The following is a 19,379-nucleotide window of genomic DNA, read 5'->3' as shown; positions in this document are numbered from 1 at the left end:
GTGATTAAAGCCTATTGTATAGGAGGCTCCGGGTAACAAGCCAGCATTTCTGCACTATTGATGATACTGAATTTACTTGAATATGTTTTACATTTAAAACCTAACTACATAATTTTTGTGACGTATCTGTCACTTATGAACCAATTTACTAATGCATAATGTAATTTTAAGCAGAACCCGCTGTAACAATGCATCTAGCGTGATGTCACACTTAATCCCACTTTTGACGGGTGCCGCTCTGACGTAGTGTAGCTTTGAAGTCACCTGTCACACGCCACTCTGACGTAGCCACCACGCTGACTCCCGCCCGCATTACTAGTGCTACCATGATATTAATGCTTCATTGCTGTGAACACAACTTCCAGTCACAGACATATGAAATAGAAATCTCAAACAGTGGATTTCTAGCAAACCGTTCTTATTGTGATGTTATCATGCCACTAATAACCTTTATAGCCACTATGACTTACTCACTTAGTATTTGCTCTCATTTACCTACATTTTTTCTGCCTGAAAGTTCATTTGTGGTACCTCTGTCAACTGATTTGCCTGCTTTATCTAATATATCAAATGATCACCTCTTAACGTCAATTGATGACCTTTTAAAACATGAACAAGGACAAATTTCTTACAGTCACCTGTTAGCACACCTAAATGAATGGCAACTAAACTACATACAACCATTATACCCATCGCCACAGTAACCCCAGTCACTGCTATTCTTATTATTGTACTGATATGGATCTTGTACAAAAAGGGATTTTGCAAACGGTTAAGACTGTGCCCTCCAATGGTTCCAGAACCCCAGACTCAGGGTGAATATCGCCCATGACTAGAAGAAAGGACCTATCAAGCATGTGCCCTCCCTTAGTTTTAAGAGTGCAATTGTGTTATCTACAAATGTGAAAACATGTGCAGTATAGTGAAGTGCTCCCCTAGTGTTGACTCCCTTTTTAAATGTGTTTGAAACGTGTGAACCTCCCCTCATACCCCACTACGCTGAGTTCCAGTGCACAGGTTTGGCCACAGCCATGCCCCCTTCCCACCGGCAGCCTGTACACTGCCCACTGAGAACACCACCACATGCCGCCTCACACCACCCAGTCCTGCGTGCAACTTCAATGGTGATATGTATATTCATTTTTTTAAAAAATGGAGACACTTGGTGTATATGCCTAATCCAAACTATTTTCACATTTTACTTATGCTTTTTAACTAATATAATTTTGTTCTGATGTTTTGTAATGTTTATTCTTGTATGCACATAATACTGTTGACATGTGTAAATCCCTTTGTGACTCCTAGGAGGTCTTTAAAGTCTCTATTCCCTCCCATAAGTTAAGGCCCCTGCCAACCTCTGTGGGAGCCTAAATTGATCATCAGACAGAGCGAAATCACATTCGTTCTCCACTCCCACGGAAGAGGGAGGAGTGTAAGGATGAGCCAGATAGTAGCTCGATAGTAGGGGATTTTATTTTACTTTTTATTCACTTTCAAAAGTCACTTTCTTCTCAAGCCTTAGCCGGCAGTGTCGGCTGCCTGTAATTTTTCCATCCCATAGTTTGGCAACAGCAAGTTAGCAAGCATCTCGATCATGCACCTCCCTCGTGTGCTGATGAGGTAACAACACCCCGGCGTCAATGCTGATCAGGCCACGCTCTGGAAATTTCCATGCCGCCCCACGGGATTCTCAGTTTCTGACCAAACAGGGCTGAGGAAGCTGCGTTGCCGTGCTGGATGTACCTGGCTGCCTGCCACCTGGCTCACTCTCTCGATTGCGCGCCCTGTAGGAGTCAACATCTCCTGCCCATCCCGGTGCTGTGGCACCGTGCACTTTGTCTTTCCAGACACCGCTTTCCCTTAACTACGCGAACTACGGTTCATCCCTGACTATGCTCTGGCTCACTCTCGCCTCCCCAGGCCTAACTACGTGACCCTTCAGGAGGCAAAAGTGACCAATAAAAGACTTATTACTTAAAACCTTCCTAATGGTTCTTTCACACCCACCACCTTCCAATCCGGCTGTCCTGAACATCCATATGGTTCTCCAGGTTGAGTTATATGGTACTGAATTGCAAACACCACACATATCAGAAATAAATTTACAATATGTGTGCTGCCCAGAATTCAACAACATCCACACTGAACTGGAAAACCATAAGTATTAAATTTAAAATATGTATGCTGTTTGCAATTCAACAGCCTATACATCGAGCTGGAAAACCATAAGAAATCACAACAAAACAAATTACCATCTACTTGAACTTATGTCAGTGAGTACAGCCAATTCACATTGTACCTAAATAAACACAAGCAATTTAGTGTGTTTTGGTTAATGAAGTAACTTATAACATGGCACTTAATATTCAAATAGTCTTGTGCAGTGCAGTAACAGACAACAGGCTGTTCAGCAAAACGTCCACCTAACTGAAAATAATTTGCCATCTAAGATTGATTAGATTAGATTAGATTAATACTAGTTCCATGGATCATGAATACGATATTTCGTAATGATGTGGAACGAGTCGAATTTTCTAATACATGACATAATTAGGTTAATTTAACAACATACTTAAGTTAATATAACAACTTTATTTTTGTGTTTTTTGTTTTTCTTTATTTTTTATTTTTATTTTTTTTTATTTTTTAAATATTTTTTTTCTTTTTTTTTCTTAATTTATATCTAAAAATTCCTCTATGGAGTAGAAGGAGTTGTCATTCAGAAATTCTTTTAATTTCTTCTTAAATACTTTTTGGTTATCTGTCAGACTTTTGATACTATTTGGTAAGTGACCAAAGACTTTAGTGCCAGTATAATTCACCCCTTTCTGTAACAAAGTTAGATTTAATCTTGAATAGTGAAGATCATCCTTTCTCCTAGTATTGTAGTTATGCACACTGCTATTACTTTTGAATTGGGTTTGGTTGTTAATAACAAATTTCATAAGAGTGTATCTATACTGAGAAGCTACTGTGAATATCCCTAGATCCTTAAATAAATGTCTGCAGGATGATCTTGGGTGGACTCCAGCTATTATTCTGATTACACGCTTTTGTGCAATAAATACTTTCTTTCTCAGTGATGAATTCCCCCAAAATATGATGCCATATGAAAGCAATGAGTGAAAATAGGCGTAGTATGCTAATTTACTAAGATGTTTATCACCAAAATTTGCAATGACCCTTATTGCATAAGTAGCTGAACTCAAACGTTTCAGCAGATCATCAATGTGTTTCTTCCAATTTAATTTCTCATCAATGGACACACCTAAAAATTTGGAATATTCTACCTTAGCTATATGCTTCTGATTAAGGTCTATATTTATTAATGGCGTCATACCATTCCCTGTACGGAACTGTATGTACTGTGTCTTATCAAAATTCAGTGAGAGTCCGTTTACAAGGAACCACTTAGTAATTTTCTGAAAGACAGTATTGACAATTTCATCAGTTAATTGTTGTTTGTCAGGTGTGATTACTATACTTGTATCATCAGCAAAGAGAACTAACTTTGCCTCTTCATGAATATAGAATGGCAAGTCATTAATATATAATAAGAACAACAAAGGACCCAAGACTGACCCTTGTGGAACCCCATTCTTGATAGTTCCCCAGTTTGAGGAATGTGCTGATCCTTGCATGTTACGAGAACTACTTGTTTCAACTTTCTGCACTCTTCCAGTTAGGTACGAATTAAACCATTTGTGCACTGTCCCACTCATGCCACAATACTTGAGCTCGTCTAGCAGAATTTCATGATTTACACAATCAAAAGCCTTTGAGAGAACACAAAAAATCCCAATGGGTGGTGTTCGGTTATTCAGATCATTCAAAATTTGACTGGTGAAAGCATATATAGCATTTTCTGTTGAAAAACCTTTCTGGAAACCAAACTAACATTTTGTTAGTACTTCATTTTTACAGATATGTGAAGCTACTCTTGAACACATTACTTTCTCAAAAATTTTGGATAAAGCTGTTAGAAGGGAGATTGGACGGTAATTGTTGACATCTGATCTATCCCCCTTTTTATGCAAAGGTATAACAATAGCATATTTCAGTCTATCAGGGAAAATGCCCTGTTCCAGAGAGCTATTACACAGGTGGCTGAGAATCTTACTTATCTGTTGAGAACAAGCTTTTAGTATTTTGCTGGAAATGCCATCAATTCCATGTGAGTTTTTGCTTTTAAGCAAGTTTATTATTTTCCTAATTTCAGAGGGAGAAGTGGGTGAGATTTCAATTGTATCAAATTGCATAGGTATGGCCTCTTCCATTAACAGCCTAGCATCTTCTAATGAACACCTGGATCCTACTATATCCACAACATTTAGAAAATGATTATTAAAAATATTTTCAACTTCTGACTTTTTGTTCGTAAAGTTTTCATTCAATTTGATGGTAATACTGTCTTCCTCTGCTCTTGGTTGACCTGTTTCTCTTTTAATAATATTCCAAATTGTTTTAATTTTATTATCAGAGTTGCTGATTTCAGACATGATACACATACTCCTGGATTTTTTAATAACTTTTCTTAATATAACACAGTAGTTTTTATAATTTTTGATAGTTTCTGGGTCACTACTCTTTCTTGCTGTCAGATACATTTCCCTTTTCCGGTTACAAGATATTTTTATACCCTTAGTACGCCATGGTTTGTTACAAGGTTTCTTACGAGTATATTTAACTATTTTCTTGGGGAAGCAGTTTTCAAATGCATTTACAAAAATATCATGAAATAAATTATATTTTAAATTGGCATCAGGTTCACGGTACACCTCATCCCAGTCTAACTGCTGTAGGCTTTCCCTGAAATTTGCAATTGTTAAATCGTTGACTGAACGTACTACTTTGGAGGACTGTTTAGTATTGCTGAATGGAGCTATGTCATATATTGTAACTAGCTGTGCACCATGATCAGAAAGACCATTCTCAACAGGCTGAGCATTTATCTGGTTAAACTTATCTTGGTCTATAAAGAAGTTATCAATCAGTGAGCTGCTATCCTTTACCACCCGAGTAGGAAAATCAATAACGGGTGTCAAATTGAAAGAACCGAGTAATACTTCAAGGTCATTTTTCCTATTACCCTCTTTCAGAGAATCTACACTGAAGTCCCCACAAATAATAATTTGCTTCCCCCTGTCTGACAGATAGCACAACAAGGAGTCCAAATTTTTCAGAAATAGATGAAAATTTCCTGATGGGGACCTATATACAGTTACAATTATAAATGTGCCTTTATTTAATTTAAGCTCACAGGCACATGCTTCTATATGTTTCTCTACACAAAACTTTGTCACTGCATATCATTTCTATGTGTTTTAGATGGCTAAAGATCGGTAGAGAGACAAATAAAGGGGAAGATCAAAATCGTACTTGTTGGTAAACATTTACTGAACTTGGAACAGAATCTTTTGGATCAAACAAACATTCCACCTGAAAACAAATGGTAGCCTGTCACAATAACTTTTTTGTTCAAGTAATGGAAGCATGAACAAAAGAGACACTACATTATAAACACTTAAATGTCTGTAGTATGCAAAGTCCTTAACAAGGAACACCATAAATCTGAATTTTTGTTGACACATGCAAAATATAGAAGATAAAATTGAATCCTAATTATTCACATGCACTGAAGATATCTTTATACTTTTGATTTAAATGACTGTATGGATCAAAAAATGTGGACTGAAACTTGTATTTACTAAAATACTCAATACTTGCCTGATGCCATCTGTTTAGCCATGAAACTTTGCACAATTTTGTCCAGACAGTCTGTAAATTTTATGTAGTATGGATCAGTGAAAATGTTATCCACTCTTCCACATTCATATAGATAATACTGGATGCCTGCAAACAGGAGTAACAAAAGTGAAGTTCAAATAACATGTTTATACTGTACTTGCAATCTCATGATTTCTGAAAGAAGCATGAGAATAACTTCTTGTAATTATTTCTTCAATTAAAACCACAAAATGAAAATGCCAAAAAAACTGATGGCACAAGTTTTGTTTGTAACTGAGAGAAATGTTGATTTGAGGCACTATTTTTTGGTGATATTGTGAGAAACATTGTCTCCTGCAAAAAATATGACAATCAAGCACAGCTTTACAGAAACTCATTGAAGTTATTTTGTTTACATTTATTTTATTTTCTTTAAAGCACTGCTAATTATACTGCCACATACAAACAACATGAACACTTGTTGTCTGTACAGTAATATACAAACTTGAGTCCTTAGAATGTATCATTTATCCCACAAGTTTGTCTATTATAAAGAAATACAACCTCATATCTGATGAGTGCAGGCATAATCTGTTGGCAGAACAGTGTCAGTTATAAATTAAAATTATAGAGCAGGCACATGTCACATGTAACTTGCCTTTATGACACACTGCTCTCGACAGACAAGCATATTCAGAGCTATAGACATAGAATGTGGTACACCACCACAAAATGGAACAAAAACACAGATTCAACTTACATAATGATAATTTACATTAAATATCCAGGATCACATATTAAATACAGGGGTTAAACAAAAATATAACACCACAAGAAATCCATGCTTGAACATATATGCAGATGGTAGCAAGCTTGCAGATTGTGCTGTTGTATATGGGAATGAACAGCAAATATGCAATGTCCTCAATATGTTGCAAGTGTCAGTCGTGGTCAGAACAGTGTTGTGTGTATCTGTGAGTGTGTTATGTTGGAGCTATGTGAATTTGAATGTGGAAATGTGTTAGGTGCTTCCATAAGCAAGGAAACAGAAGTCTTTGTGTTTCAAGAGGCACTGATGGAAGATTTACATTGCATGCAGGGAAAGTGGAAATACATCATCCACTAAGTCACCATTTGGACAAAGTGTGATCATGACGGATGGTCACTGAAGAGAATTATGACAAAAAACAAGTGAATGACAGCTGCAAAAAGTACTGCAGAACTAGATGTTGCACCTGTGAACCCTGTCAGCACGAAAACAACACAAAGGGAGCTCCAAAAGCAGGGAATTGCAGGGCAAGTTGGAATTCCAAAGCCACTCCTCAGTGATACACATGCCTGCACCATGTGTATCATTTCTTGTTGAGTGAGTCACAGCTCTATAGTTACAAGCTTTGGTGGAACCTACTCCATTAAGTCAATGTCATACAAAAAACAGTAATACCATTAAACTGTGGCAAATATCCACCACTTCCATAGGTGTTAACAGACACAAGTTTAAATGTCATAACTCGTTATTAAAATAAATTTAAAATGACATAGTAAAATTACAACTACTGATTTTACGATCGTTAATATACACATGCAATGGTTATTAATAGCATTAAAATGGCAGTCTGGCTTCAGCTGCCAGAGGCTGTGGTCTTGTGTGTGTGTGTGTGTGTGTGTGTGTGTGTGTGTGTGTGTGTGATATCTTCCATCCTGCATTTTCCACTGTTTCATTAAAATTAACCTATATTGTAACTAAGCATCGATTAAATGTACCAGGAATCAATGTATGGGAACAGTTATACAATTCAGACTGAAACTTCTTAGAAACTATTTTTGTTTAATCTCACAATGACAACAAAACGTACCACAGAGTCAGCACGTACTAAGGCACCCACCATATACAGTAGGTTGTGGATATATATTCTGACACTCTCAGTACGTAATCTTTACCTTTGTGGATATAGACATATATCAGATTAAGATCATATACATCAAACATGTTTATGGTTAGAACAGCAAGCAGTTAAAAGTTATTCATGGTGGATTGATGGGTAACATTAATTCCTGTGGACATTGTGTAACAATTTCAAGTATGATCCAATAATACATTGGTCAGAAACAGCCTTTCTACAATACATCATCAAACAACTGGGTGAATTCATTCAAATTAGATTTGTTCATTTAACAAAACATATTGGTTTCTCCTCTTTTCTATGAAGATATCTAATCCTTCCGATGCATTCAACCTTTGGTCTTTATCTGTGGTGTGAATAACTCTCACACTATCCTGAATCTCATGGGAAGTATGGTTATTTGCCTTCAAGCACTCATCCAGTGCTGTATGGTTGGAATGCAGACTACAATGGTTTTTTTTCCTGTTTTTCTTCTTTATATATATATAATCTGAAACTGTATTCCTGTCTGGCCAACATACATAACTTGACAATTTTTTATACTCCTGACCTACTGTATTTGTCCTTAGCTACATTCTTCTTGTGTTTCCAAGCACATCCAAGGGTGTTATTTTTCTGAAATATGATATTAACTTTTCACTTAGGGAGAAATCTCACAATGTGGTCCACTATAGAACCTTTATCATTTCATGTAGATATCATGTAATGTTTACATTCACCTCAATTCTCTGAATTACTATGTTTCACTCACCTAACATTTTTATTACTGTGTGGTATGACTTCATCACATCACATGTTCCCTAATGATCTTAATGAGCTGTTTCAAGTCTGACACATGTAAGTTAACACCTGTAACAACAGCAATCAAAATTTTAATTTGTTTTGGTTTTTTCCTATGTAATTTTAGCAGTATTTTATAATCAATTGTGAATTTTTGTATGTGTGTATAAATGCAGTGATTCTTTACCACATTTATGATATCAATAGTGCCAACATAATCAGTATTAGTATTTGTTGGCTTGCTTAAATATGAAGGTTTCAAGGAATTTGAAATTTATTACATCTATGTGTACATGAAAATATGTATATTTAATATTGTGCTCTTATGAAACATAGACATAAGAGGAATCATGTCACCATGTCTGTCTGGTTGATTTACTCCACTGCTTATTTACAATAGAGGTTAATTTTAATGTCATTGATAACCCTTTGTGTACATGGCATACATATATTAATGCTTGTAAGAGCAATAGTTATAATTTCAATTTGTAATTTTACTTTGTCAAATTCATAACCAGTTAATAAATTGAACTTGTGCCTGTTAACACCCATAAGAAAGGTGAATATTTGTCACAGTTTAATGATAATATTATTTTCTTTATTACACTAGGCTTAATCAGGTAGTTTCCACCAAACTGTGAATCTATAGGGCTCCGACACACTCAACAAGAAATGATATGCCTTGCTATTTGATCTCAGAATGTAACTGAGCAGAGAGCTTATGTTAACTGCACACAACCAAATTACTGCATTTTATGTATGACAGTGGCACTATACATAGCCACATATATTTAACACGTGACCCTTGGCTACTTAATGGAAATTAACACATACGGTGGATCTGTGTTTTTTTCTTTATTATATGGTGGTGTAATACATATTATTTCCACAGTTCTGAAGATGCCTACGTCTGTAGAGTGAAGCGTGCCATAAAGGAAAGTCACATGGGACTTGTAGCTACTCTTCAGTTTGGACCTCTTACCTGTTTTGTTGTATTCTTTTGCTGCAAGGAATGAACTTCCATTTTCTTAGAAAGGGAATAACATATCTCCTATATAAAAGTGTCTCAATATGTAGCCGATTGTACATGAACATTTCTGGAAACTTCAACATCGAAGATATGTGGCTGAATTAACATTTGCATGACAATTTAGGTATATGATAATATGCAAATGGTAAGGAGTACACAACTGCATATGATGTCGACTATGAGAATTTAGTAAGTGTGAAGCCCCCACTTGTTGCAATCATACATTTCGACATGGAATCCAACAAAGACTTCAGTATGTTCCTGCAGTCTCGTTTAGATGGTTTGTATGCAAGTCCATCAAGCATCAATGCTGGTTGCTGAAAGGTAGTGACAATCAAGATATCAACCAACTATTTTCAAGACACACTAGATAGGACTGACAGAAGACATTGAAAAAGTTCAAAGACAGGCAGTTCGTTTTGTATTGTAGCAAAATACAGAATAGTGTGTCATGAGTACAATATGTACATTGGGCAACAATCATTAAAACAAAGGTGTTTTTCATTGCGGCAAGATCTATTCACGAAATTTCAATCATCAACTTTCCCCTGAATGAAAAATTTTTTCTTGACACCACCCTGCATATGGAGAAATGATCATTGTAATAAAATAAGACAAATCAGAGCTTGCACAGAAAAATTTAAATGTTTGTCTTTCCCATGCTCTGTTTGACAGTGGAACAATAGAGAAATAGTCTGAGATGGTTTGATGAATCATCTGCCAGGCACTTAAGTATGAACTTCAGAGTAGTCATGTAGATGTAGATGATAATTAACAACCTTGTAATTTGGTACTATCAGGTTTTTTTAATCTTTTTATGGATATTATCTTGCATGTATCCATTTTTGAAGAGGGCTGACACTCATTACATCAAACAGAAATTCTGCTCAAGTCTTTCTGTAATTCCTCATGGCTATCCAACAACAATACTCTCCAACAGCATTGTCACTGAACAAGCTCACAGTGCTGCTGAACTTGTACATGTGTACTGAGGACATTAGAGGTCCTAATAATGTTCCTTGGGGTGCACCTAATGTTACATTTCTGCTGCACATTCCATACTCAGTGTAACATACTGGTTTCTATTAGTAAAAAAATTGTCAGTCCTGTTCCATACCTGTGAATAGACACTATCACTATCAAACTCATTTCATTTTACTACTTCCTCTCCCCACACGTAGCCCCCTCAATTTCCCCACCAGCTACCCTATAACCCACTCAAAAACATTATATGCCCAATAAGGTAAGAGAATTTATAGATTACAGTGCATGCTCATGTGAGACCAAGAGAGCAAGAGCACTATGAAGGATGACATTAAAAGCTATGAATTTTTTTTTTCTCCCCCCGATGCCAACCAGTTGCTTAGGGCCTCGTGTAGTGGTGGGCAGTGGTCTATTCCCATAATACATATTATCTCCCATCCTGGATTTTCCACAAGTGTACATTTCTATCTATAAAACTAAGTAGTACATCACCGAACACTGACACAGACCTTCCACTTTGTTGAGAAGTATTTACTACGTACTTTTTACAAAAAGAAAATGCTTTTACTGCTGTTATTTTTGTGTCTTCTCCAGTACAAGTGGGAATACACGACTAAAAGAAATAAGCAGAGACTCCTGAGGAAAGCTAGCCCACATGTGTAGTAATGAGGACTCCACAATAAATGCACCAAGGAATTCTAATACTCTTCTGGCAGTTGTGGGGCCTGAGGATGGCAATAATGTGCTGCTGAAACTAGTTGTGTAAGACAATAAAGAACTTCTGAGATCAGCTGTGGAGGTACTTTTTCTCTCTCATATATCATCAGCTGTAGTCCCTCATCCATGCAATAGGATGGACATCCATAAAAAGAAATGAGCATGCCTAAGTAAAAACTGGTGAAGTTGCAAAGGAAGGAGAGAGAAGTGGACTGAATAGGATGTTGTGCACCTGAACAATTTTACTAATTTCTATAACATCTATGTGATTCAAAACATCAAGTGTGGAATGAACAGTTATGCTGGTAATCCAATGTGACAGTAAAAATTAAAGGCAATCAAAAGAGGAACTTTATATGGCATAACTAAAGTGCAGTTAAGTAACCTGGAATTTAACAATGTTTTGAATATTATTTTGCATGTGCGTGACCTCCTGGAAACAAGATCAATACAACCTGAATCTTTAAATTTTGTTCAGGTAGAAAAGGGGATGAGGGGGGAGGGAGAGGAAAGGAGAGTAGGCGGTGGTGCTACTACTGCAAAGTTTGCCTGTCCCTCCCTCCATACTCCTGTCAATACCACACTACAATTAATTATATAAAATATTCTCACTTGCAGGTACATAGTTTTAAATATTCCTGTATGTTTTTAGTGAATGCAGACAAAATACTACTATAGAGAGAGAGAGAGAGAGAGAGAGAGAGAGAGAGAGAGAGAGAGAGAGAGAGAGAGAGAGAGAGAGGAGGAGGAGGAGAAGATGATTCTGACTGATAACCTACTTTTTTAAACAACAACAGACTGAAGCATGGTGCCTGAAAGTCATTGTTATACGTGAAATGGATGCTAATGATGTTACTGTTTATTGCATGCTACAGTTACAGTTTCACATACCAATGTAGAGTAAAATGCAGGCAGATTATTACTTAAACAACTAAGTTCATCATTAAAAATTGAAACAAATAACAGAAGTTATACATCAACAGAATGTAACTTCATGTACTCACCCAAACAGAAATAGAACACAACATCTGGGGGATAATCAATTCCATTAGGCTTCTTCGCTTCTGTGACAAAGAGACAAAGAGCATAATTCAGCTCTTCCGCTGTAAGTTCTAGAATATCAGGCTTGATAAATCGTGGTTTGTAATTGGCTCCAGCAGCAATCTCCAAGTCTTTATTCTTATCCTTCACCCAAAAATGCCAAGCCTTTAAGCACAAAGTGTACTGTTGGGGAAAATATACTTTAATTGATTATATTTTCACATATAAGAATATTATTAAGTTAATGCACTTTTTAATTCTTATTCAGAACACTTACTGCAATACACAATAAGAATTTTGTTCATTTTACCTTCAGTGAATAGACCAAAAAATCAAATTAACATCATTTTAAATACATAATAGTTTTTCTAACAGTTTCATTGTAACAATACCTACAAGAAGCTATCCATTTTTAGTAAAACCATTTGTCACCAGAACTCAGTTTAGGGGCTCCATCTGCTTTCAGATAGCCATAAATGAACATTGTATTACTAAAAGTTTTTGAGATATGTTGAGAAAGAATTGTTTTCACAGGGAAGAAAGAAAGAAGGATAACCAAAGATTAAGTTGCTGTAAATGAGGTGGTCATCTGAGATGAAGCACATGAGCTGAATGGATAAAATGGCTCTGAGCACTATGGGACTTAACGTCTATGGTCATCAGTCCCCTAGAACTTAGAACTACTTAAACCTAACTAATCTAAGGACATCACACACATCCAAGCCTGAGGCAGGATTCGCACCTGCGACCGTAGCAGTCGCGCGGCTCCGGACTGAGCGCCTAGAACCGCTAGACCACTGCGGCCGGCCTGAATGGATAAAAATGGGGAAAGATATTGGTCATGTCCCTTCAAAAGGGATCGTCATTGCCTTAACCTTAAGTAATTCATGGAATCATGTAAAACCTACATCTGAATGGCCAGATGTGTGTGTGTGTGTGTGTGTGTGTGTGTGTGTGTGTGTGTGTGTGTGTGTGTGTGTTTTATAGTCTTTACACTGTATTCATTTTAACAGTAAAATAACACTTTCTCTGAATGATAAATCCTGAGAAATTAGGTTAGCATAATTTATACCAAGTTACCACATAAAAGATATTTTTTTTTCTCCTGATTAAGACTGTTTAAAAATGCTTGTGAACAGTTGTGCAGCGTGCGGCAACTGAATGAATTGCTGAACTTATGATTTGATACAAGTTTGTCTGTAACAAATAGTAACAATGAAATATCCAATTTGATTTTTGCATTTACAAACCGTTTTTGTACCACCCTCATGAGTTGTGTGCTTTTTTGACAGGAAATCTCTTTCTCAGTACTGTTCTGGTAACAGGAAATTACTATATCCACTCATCTATCCACCTACATAATTCTGCATTCTCAGTGCAATTCAATAGTGTGTACTGTGTCTTCCACCATGAACATGGGGCTTACATTCATTTTTCAGTCTCTCCACATTCCTCAAGAGGTCATATCAAGTTTAAGACCATGAGCGTGTTATTATTTTAATATAAGAAGAGTTGTTATTAAATGAAGTTGTCTGTCTAAGTGGCATAAACAACAATGACCTACAAATTTTCATCCAGAATCATGTGTTTTCATGTGTCATAGACCATGGAAGATATTCCTTGTAGTGGTCACCTATAGTCAAAAATTGTAGCTGATGACTGTTACCAACAGGCACACTGTGCCTTCATCGTGATCACCTTCTTGCAGAAAGAAAAAAAATCAAAGAAATACTTTGTGGACAATAAAGGAATACTTTGTGGACAGGATTCCAAGGAAGACCAAGGCATGTTACAATGCAAAAGGTGGAGTAACACAGTATTGGATGCTACCCAGTGGCAGATTTTGTTTTCAGAGATATACAGTTTCAAATAGGGTGTCTTATTGTAGTTATTATTTAGTTTTTATTTCACAGGAAAGTTATTTCTTTAGTTACACAAGTTTTATTATTTCTTTCCCCATTCCCTCGAGTCCAAGACAACACACAGTCCCAGATAGGCAGGTGATGCAAAATTCTTTCTTAGCAGATTGTTTTAATTTATCTTACACTAATGCCTATTAAATGGAATTCTGCAGTGTGATTTACTTATTAATGACTAAAAGGAGTATGACAATGTATGATAAAAATATGAGGTGTCACCTAGGATCCTGTGAATAAAACTGTTTCATTAATGACATAGTGCAAACTAAATCCTATGTGGAGGGCACTTGAGCAGATGATATTGAACCTAATGTTGTGGAACTCTTTCTAGTGTACTTTATAAGCATCCCTTAAGCCACTGAACACACATCATATACAACAAAGTAATGGCTGCAGCACTTGCATCTCTCCTTGCAGTGGCACAGAAATGAGAATTTCTGTTCTGATAGAAGCAGGACGTAATCTGAACATTTGACACTTAACTTTTACTATGGAAGATGAACCCACAAACTGCACACTTAGCTCCATTAACAATTTTTTAAAGAATTGTTAAATATTATCAAGATCATTAGACATGGAAGACTAGGACAAATTGGGGGGGGGGGGGGGGGGGGGTTAAAGAATAGCTATGGCCTGTTTAAAGACTTATCTCAGCATTAGTCTCAAGTGATTTAATGAACCCAGGATTGCCAGATGGGGATTTAAGCTTAGTACTCCTGAATCTGAGTCACTGCATCACCTTATTTGGTTCCCATAAGAAAGGAATATATAGAAGAAGTAACAGTATCTGTTCAAAAGCATTTGGATACACATTCATGGATATTAATATTGGATGTGTCCACGCTTCACCTTGATTATGGCCTAAACTCTGCTGGGGGCCCTTTCAATTATGCATGTGAATATCTGTGGACGAACAGCAGCCCGTTGTTCTTCCAGATCTGAAACCAAAGGAGACAATGATGTTTGGATGCTGGGGTCTGGAGCAAAGTCAACATTCAAACTCATCCTGAAGATGTGTCACTGGGTTCAGGTCAGGACTCTAGGCGGGCCAGTCCTTCTGCTGATTTCAAGTGATCAAGTGATTCTTTACAACCCCTTGCCCCCTCCCTCCCCCTCCTCCTCCCAAACACACACACACACACACACACACACACACACACACACACACACAAGTGCATACAATGCCCAGTAGTACATGAGGTCTCGTCTGGTCTTGTCTTTGTTTAGCTGTGCTTCTTCCTTCCCATTTCCATTTCTCAGCCACATGACCAACAATCAGCTTGGGCAGCTTTAGAAGGGTTGAAATATCCCTGATGGATATGTTAGTGAGGTGACATCCAGTAACTGCTCTGCATTCAAATTCACTGAGCTCTCCTGAGCAACACAGCCTGCTCTAACTGCTTCCCTACTGCCAACACAATACTCTCCACCTCCCTTTATACTGGCGAGTCCACATCTCTTGACATCTAGCAGTTAATACCATATTATGTAGGGGCTTTATGATATTTTTGATCAGATGGTGTACACAGAAGAACCAGACTCAAATTTTAGATTCTGAACTGAAAGTATTCTCTTATGATCCACTATTCCTATACTTTCCTACATTATTCTGAAGCAAGTTATGTTCATTACTGTGTTTCTGAGGTACCAGTAATTACAGTTCTAATTGCATATATAAAAATGTGAACTTCTACATTTCATTTGGCAAGCAAATTTTCATTACTTCTTTATTCTGAACTAGTAATGTCATTACACTCTACAGATGAACAGTGCACGATCTGATGGTCCTGCCATTTTTCTTGGTTTCTGATGTTTACCTCTGCATCCATCATCCTAAGGTGATAGTGGAAGTCTACAACTTGGCCTGCAATGATACTTTCAGCTCAATTTCATAAGTAATATTTGTACTACAAACAGTTGTATTCATTGTAGGCTACCAAGTTAAACCTATACGATTTTAAGAGAGCAGACTACTTCCGTTAGTCTTCCAAGTAGATACAGATTACCATCAACATAAATACTCCACTAACTGCTGTGTACAGTTGAAGGTAATTCATGCCATTATCCGCTTTTCCCTTTGCCATTCTGGCTATCAATAAAATGTGGGAAAAATTACTCTTAGAATAAGCACTAAGACCCTGCAACACGAGAACAATAAGTATATTAGCCTTTAAGTTTACTGTATCTGTATTTTCCTTTTATCATTAATGAAAATCTACATTATGCACATAACACAGAAGTTACCCATAGTTTAGTTAAGTTGCTTGTTCCATGGATCATAACTAACAGGCCCTTGTCTCTCTCTCTCTCTCTCTCTCTCTCTCTCTCTCTCTTTTAGTCTTATGATTGGTTTGATGCGGACTGCCACAGATTCCTCTCCTGTGCCATCAGTTCCATCTCAAGAGTTGCAATTGCAACCCACATCCTCAATTATTTGCTGGATATATTTGAATCTCTGTTTTCCTCTACAGTTTTTATCCTCTACAACACCCTCTAGTACCATGGAAGTTATTCCCTAAGGTCTTAACAGATATCCTATCATCCTGTACCTTCTTCTTGTCAGTGTTTTCCATATATTGTTTCCTTAGCAATTCTGCGGAGAACTGCTTCATCCCTCACCTTATAAGCACCCCTAATTTTTAACGATCAACTGTAGCACCATATCTCAAATGCTTCGCTTCTCTTCTGTTCTGGTTTTCACACAGTCCATGTTCTACTACCAAACAATGCTGCGCTTGAAAACATACACTCTCAAAAATTTCCTCCACAAATTAAGATCTGCTTTTGATACTAGTAGACTTCTGGCCAGGAAAGCACTGCTTGCCAGTGCTAGTCTGCTTTTTGTGTCCTGCTTGCTGTGTCCACCACGGGTTATTTTACTGCCAAGGCAGCAGAATTCCTGAACTTTGTTTGCTTCATGATCCTCAATTCTGATGTTATGTTTCTCACTGTTCTCATTTTTTGCTGCTTCTTATTACGTTCATCTTTCTTCAGGGTACTCTCAGTCTATAGAGACATACATGCATTAGACCATTCATTCCATTCACAGATCATAAGTTTTCTTCATTTTCACTGAGGATAGCAATGTTATCAGTGAATCTTGTCAGTGATATCCATTCACCTTGAATTTTAATCCCACTCTTGAACCTTTCTTTTTATTTCTATCATTGCTTCTTTGATGTATAAGAAGAACAGTAGCGGTGAAATGAGAAACTATATCCCTGTCTTATACTCTTTTTAATCCAAGTACTTCTTTCTTAGTCTTCCAGTCTTATTGTTCCCTCATGATTCTTGTACATATTGTATATTAACCATCTTTTCTTTTCACTTATCCCTATTTTTCTCAGAATTTTGAACAGGTTGCACCATTTGAAACTGTTGAATTTTTTTTCCACATTGACAAATTTTATGAAATGTCTTTATCTTTCTTGTGTTTCTTCCATTAATTGCAATGTCAGAACTGCCTCTCTGGTGTCTTTTACCTTTCCTAAAGCCAAACTGATCATCTTCTAACATATCCTCTATGTTGTTTTACATTCTTCTGTATATTATTCCTGTCAGCAACTTGGATGCATGAACTGTTAAGCTGATTGTGCGATAATCCCACAACTGTCAGATCTTGCTATCTTCAAAACTGTGTGGATCAAGTGAAGAACAAGATGGCCACGAGTGTAGAAGTGTGTGATTCTAACTTGAGAAATAGTTATAGTTGTGCTGTTAAAAAGGGAGTTTGTAAGAATTGTAACACTGAAATAACAACGCTAATAGAACGAATTGCTAGCTTACAATTCATAGTCAGTTCCTTAAGAAGCGATATTGACTCACTCAAGAAAGAAAATCGGTATCTACGATTGAAGCCAACACTAAGTGAAGTGATGCAAGACAAAAGTAATATATCGTCCGAGTGGGTAAAAGTGTCGCACAAAAATATTGTTCCAACTACAAAAAGAACAACAAAGTCTGCTAAAACTGTCACATTTTCGGAAAAAAACAAATATCATGTTTTGCAAACAAGTGACTGTGATAGCAATTTTCCAAATGATCGTGAACTTGAAAAAGTCAGTGAACTGAAAATGAATAGCGTTTTTTCAAATAATGTCAACAACAAACACAGGTCATCAGGGAGAAAGAGTAATGTACTATTGCTAACAGACAGTCATGGCAGAAATCTATCCGGCATGCTCTGTGAGAAAAATCGCGACATAGCAGTGACTAGTGTAGTGAAACCGGGAGCGGGATGTAAAAATGTTGTAGACATTAACTCTCAGACGAAATTAATGCAAGAAAATGATTTTATCGTCTGTATAATGGGTTCAAACGATGTGGCAAAAAATGAAGCAGAGGTCTGCGAGAAAACGCTGCAGAATTTTTTACAAGCTAATAAATGCAGAAACACAGTAGCTGCCACACTTCCTCATAGGCATGATCTCATTTATAGTTCGTGTGTAAACAAAGAAATTCAGAAAACAAACATTAAAATAAGGAAACTGTGTTCTCAATACACTAAGTGCGATGTACTAGATATAAGCAAGCTGCATCGAAATCTGCACACGAAGCATGGGATGCATTTGAACTATGAAGGGAAAAGGTTTGTTTGTGATTGTGTTAGTGAAATAATTAAAGAAAGACTTGCAAGGGATAGATTGTTCTATCAGCTTTCTGAACATCCTTCCAACAACAGCGAGGACAACAAAATAAACAAGAAAGAAAAACGAAAATACAACACTGCTGATGTTCCTAATTTAAACTAGAAGTATGTGATGCTGTAAATATGATTCCCAATTACCAAATCATGAATACGCCCGAACCAAAAATTTATCACCATAATGTGCAATCCCTGCATAATAAGATTGATGAAATTAACGTACTATTAACACATGAACTTAATGATATCTCAGTGTTCTGCATTTCTGAGCACTGGCTTAACCCAGAATTAATCCAGAATACGAAAATAAACAAATTTGTCTTGACTGCTTACTACTGCAGGAAAAACATCAAGCAGGGTGGGGTAGCAATTTACACAAAGGATAATGTAGATTTAATTACACTACCTGACTTAACTAGGGCAAATGTCAAAAAGGATCATGAAATTGCAGCTATAAAAATTACTCAGTTCAACCTGGTTATTGTTACAGTTTACCGATCACCATCCGGTAATTTTGAACTTTTCTTAAACAAAATGGAGTCATTGCTAAATAAAGTAAATAAAATGGATTGTGAATTGATAATCTGTGGTGACTTCAATATTGACTTCCTCACTAATAGTGGGAATAGGGA

General features: G+C 36.7%; 1 protein-coding gene across 2 annotated transcripts in view; it reads right to left on the bottom strand.

Annotated features, from left to right (window-relative positions):
- Positions 1 to 19,379, bottom strand: part of LOC124721476 — a 454,829-nt gene that overhangs the window by 29,275 nt on the left and 406,175 nt on the right. For both annotated transcript variants that reach the window (XM_047246471.1, XM_047246472.1), the window contains exons 18-19: positions 12,147 to 12,366; positions 5,728 to 5,853 (exon numbers count right to left, since the gene is read on the bottom strand). In XM_047246471.1, the coding sequence (XP_047102427.1) occupies positions 5,728 to 5,853; positions 12,147 to 12,366 (346 nt within the window). The remainder of the gene's footprint in view (positions 1 to 5,727; positions 5,854 to 12,146; positions 12,367 to 19,379) is intronic.

The sequence above is a fragment of the Schistocerca piceifrons genome, chromosome X (genome assembly GCF_021461385.2).
Source record: "Schistocerca piceifrons isolate TAMUIC-IGC-003096 chromosome X, iqSchPice1.1, whole genome shotgun sequence".
In the NCBI taxonomy this organism is placed as follows: Eukaryota; Metazoa; Arthropoda; class Insecta; order Orthoptera; family Acrididae; genus Schistocerca; species Schistocerca piceifrons.
This window is presented reverse-complemented; position numbering and strand designations above follow the sequence as displayed.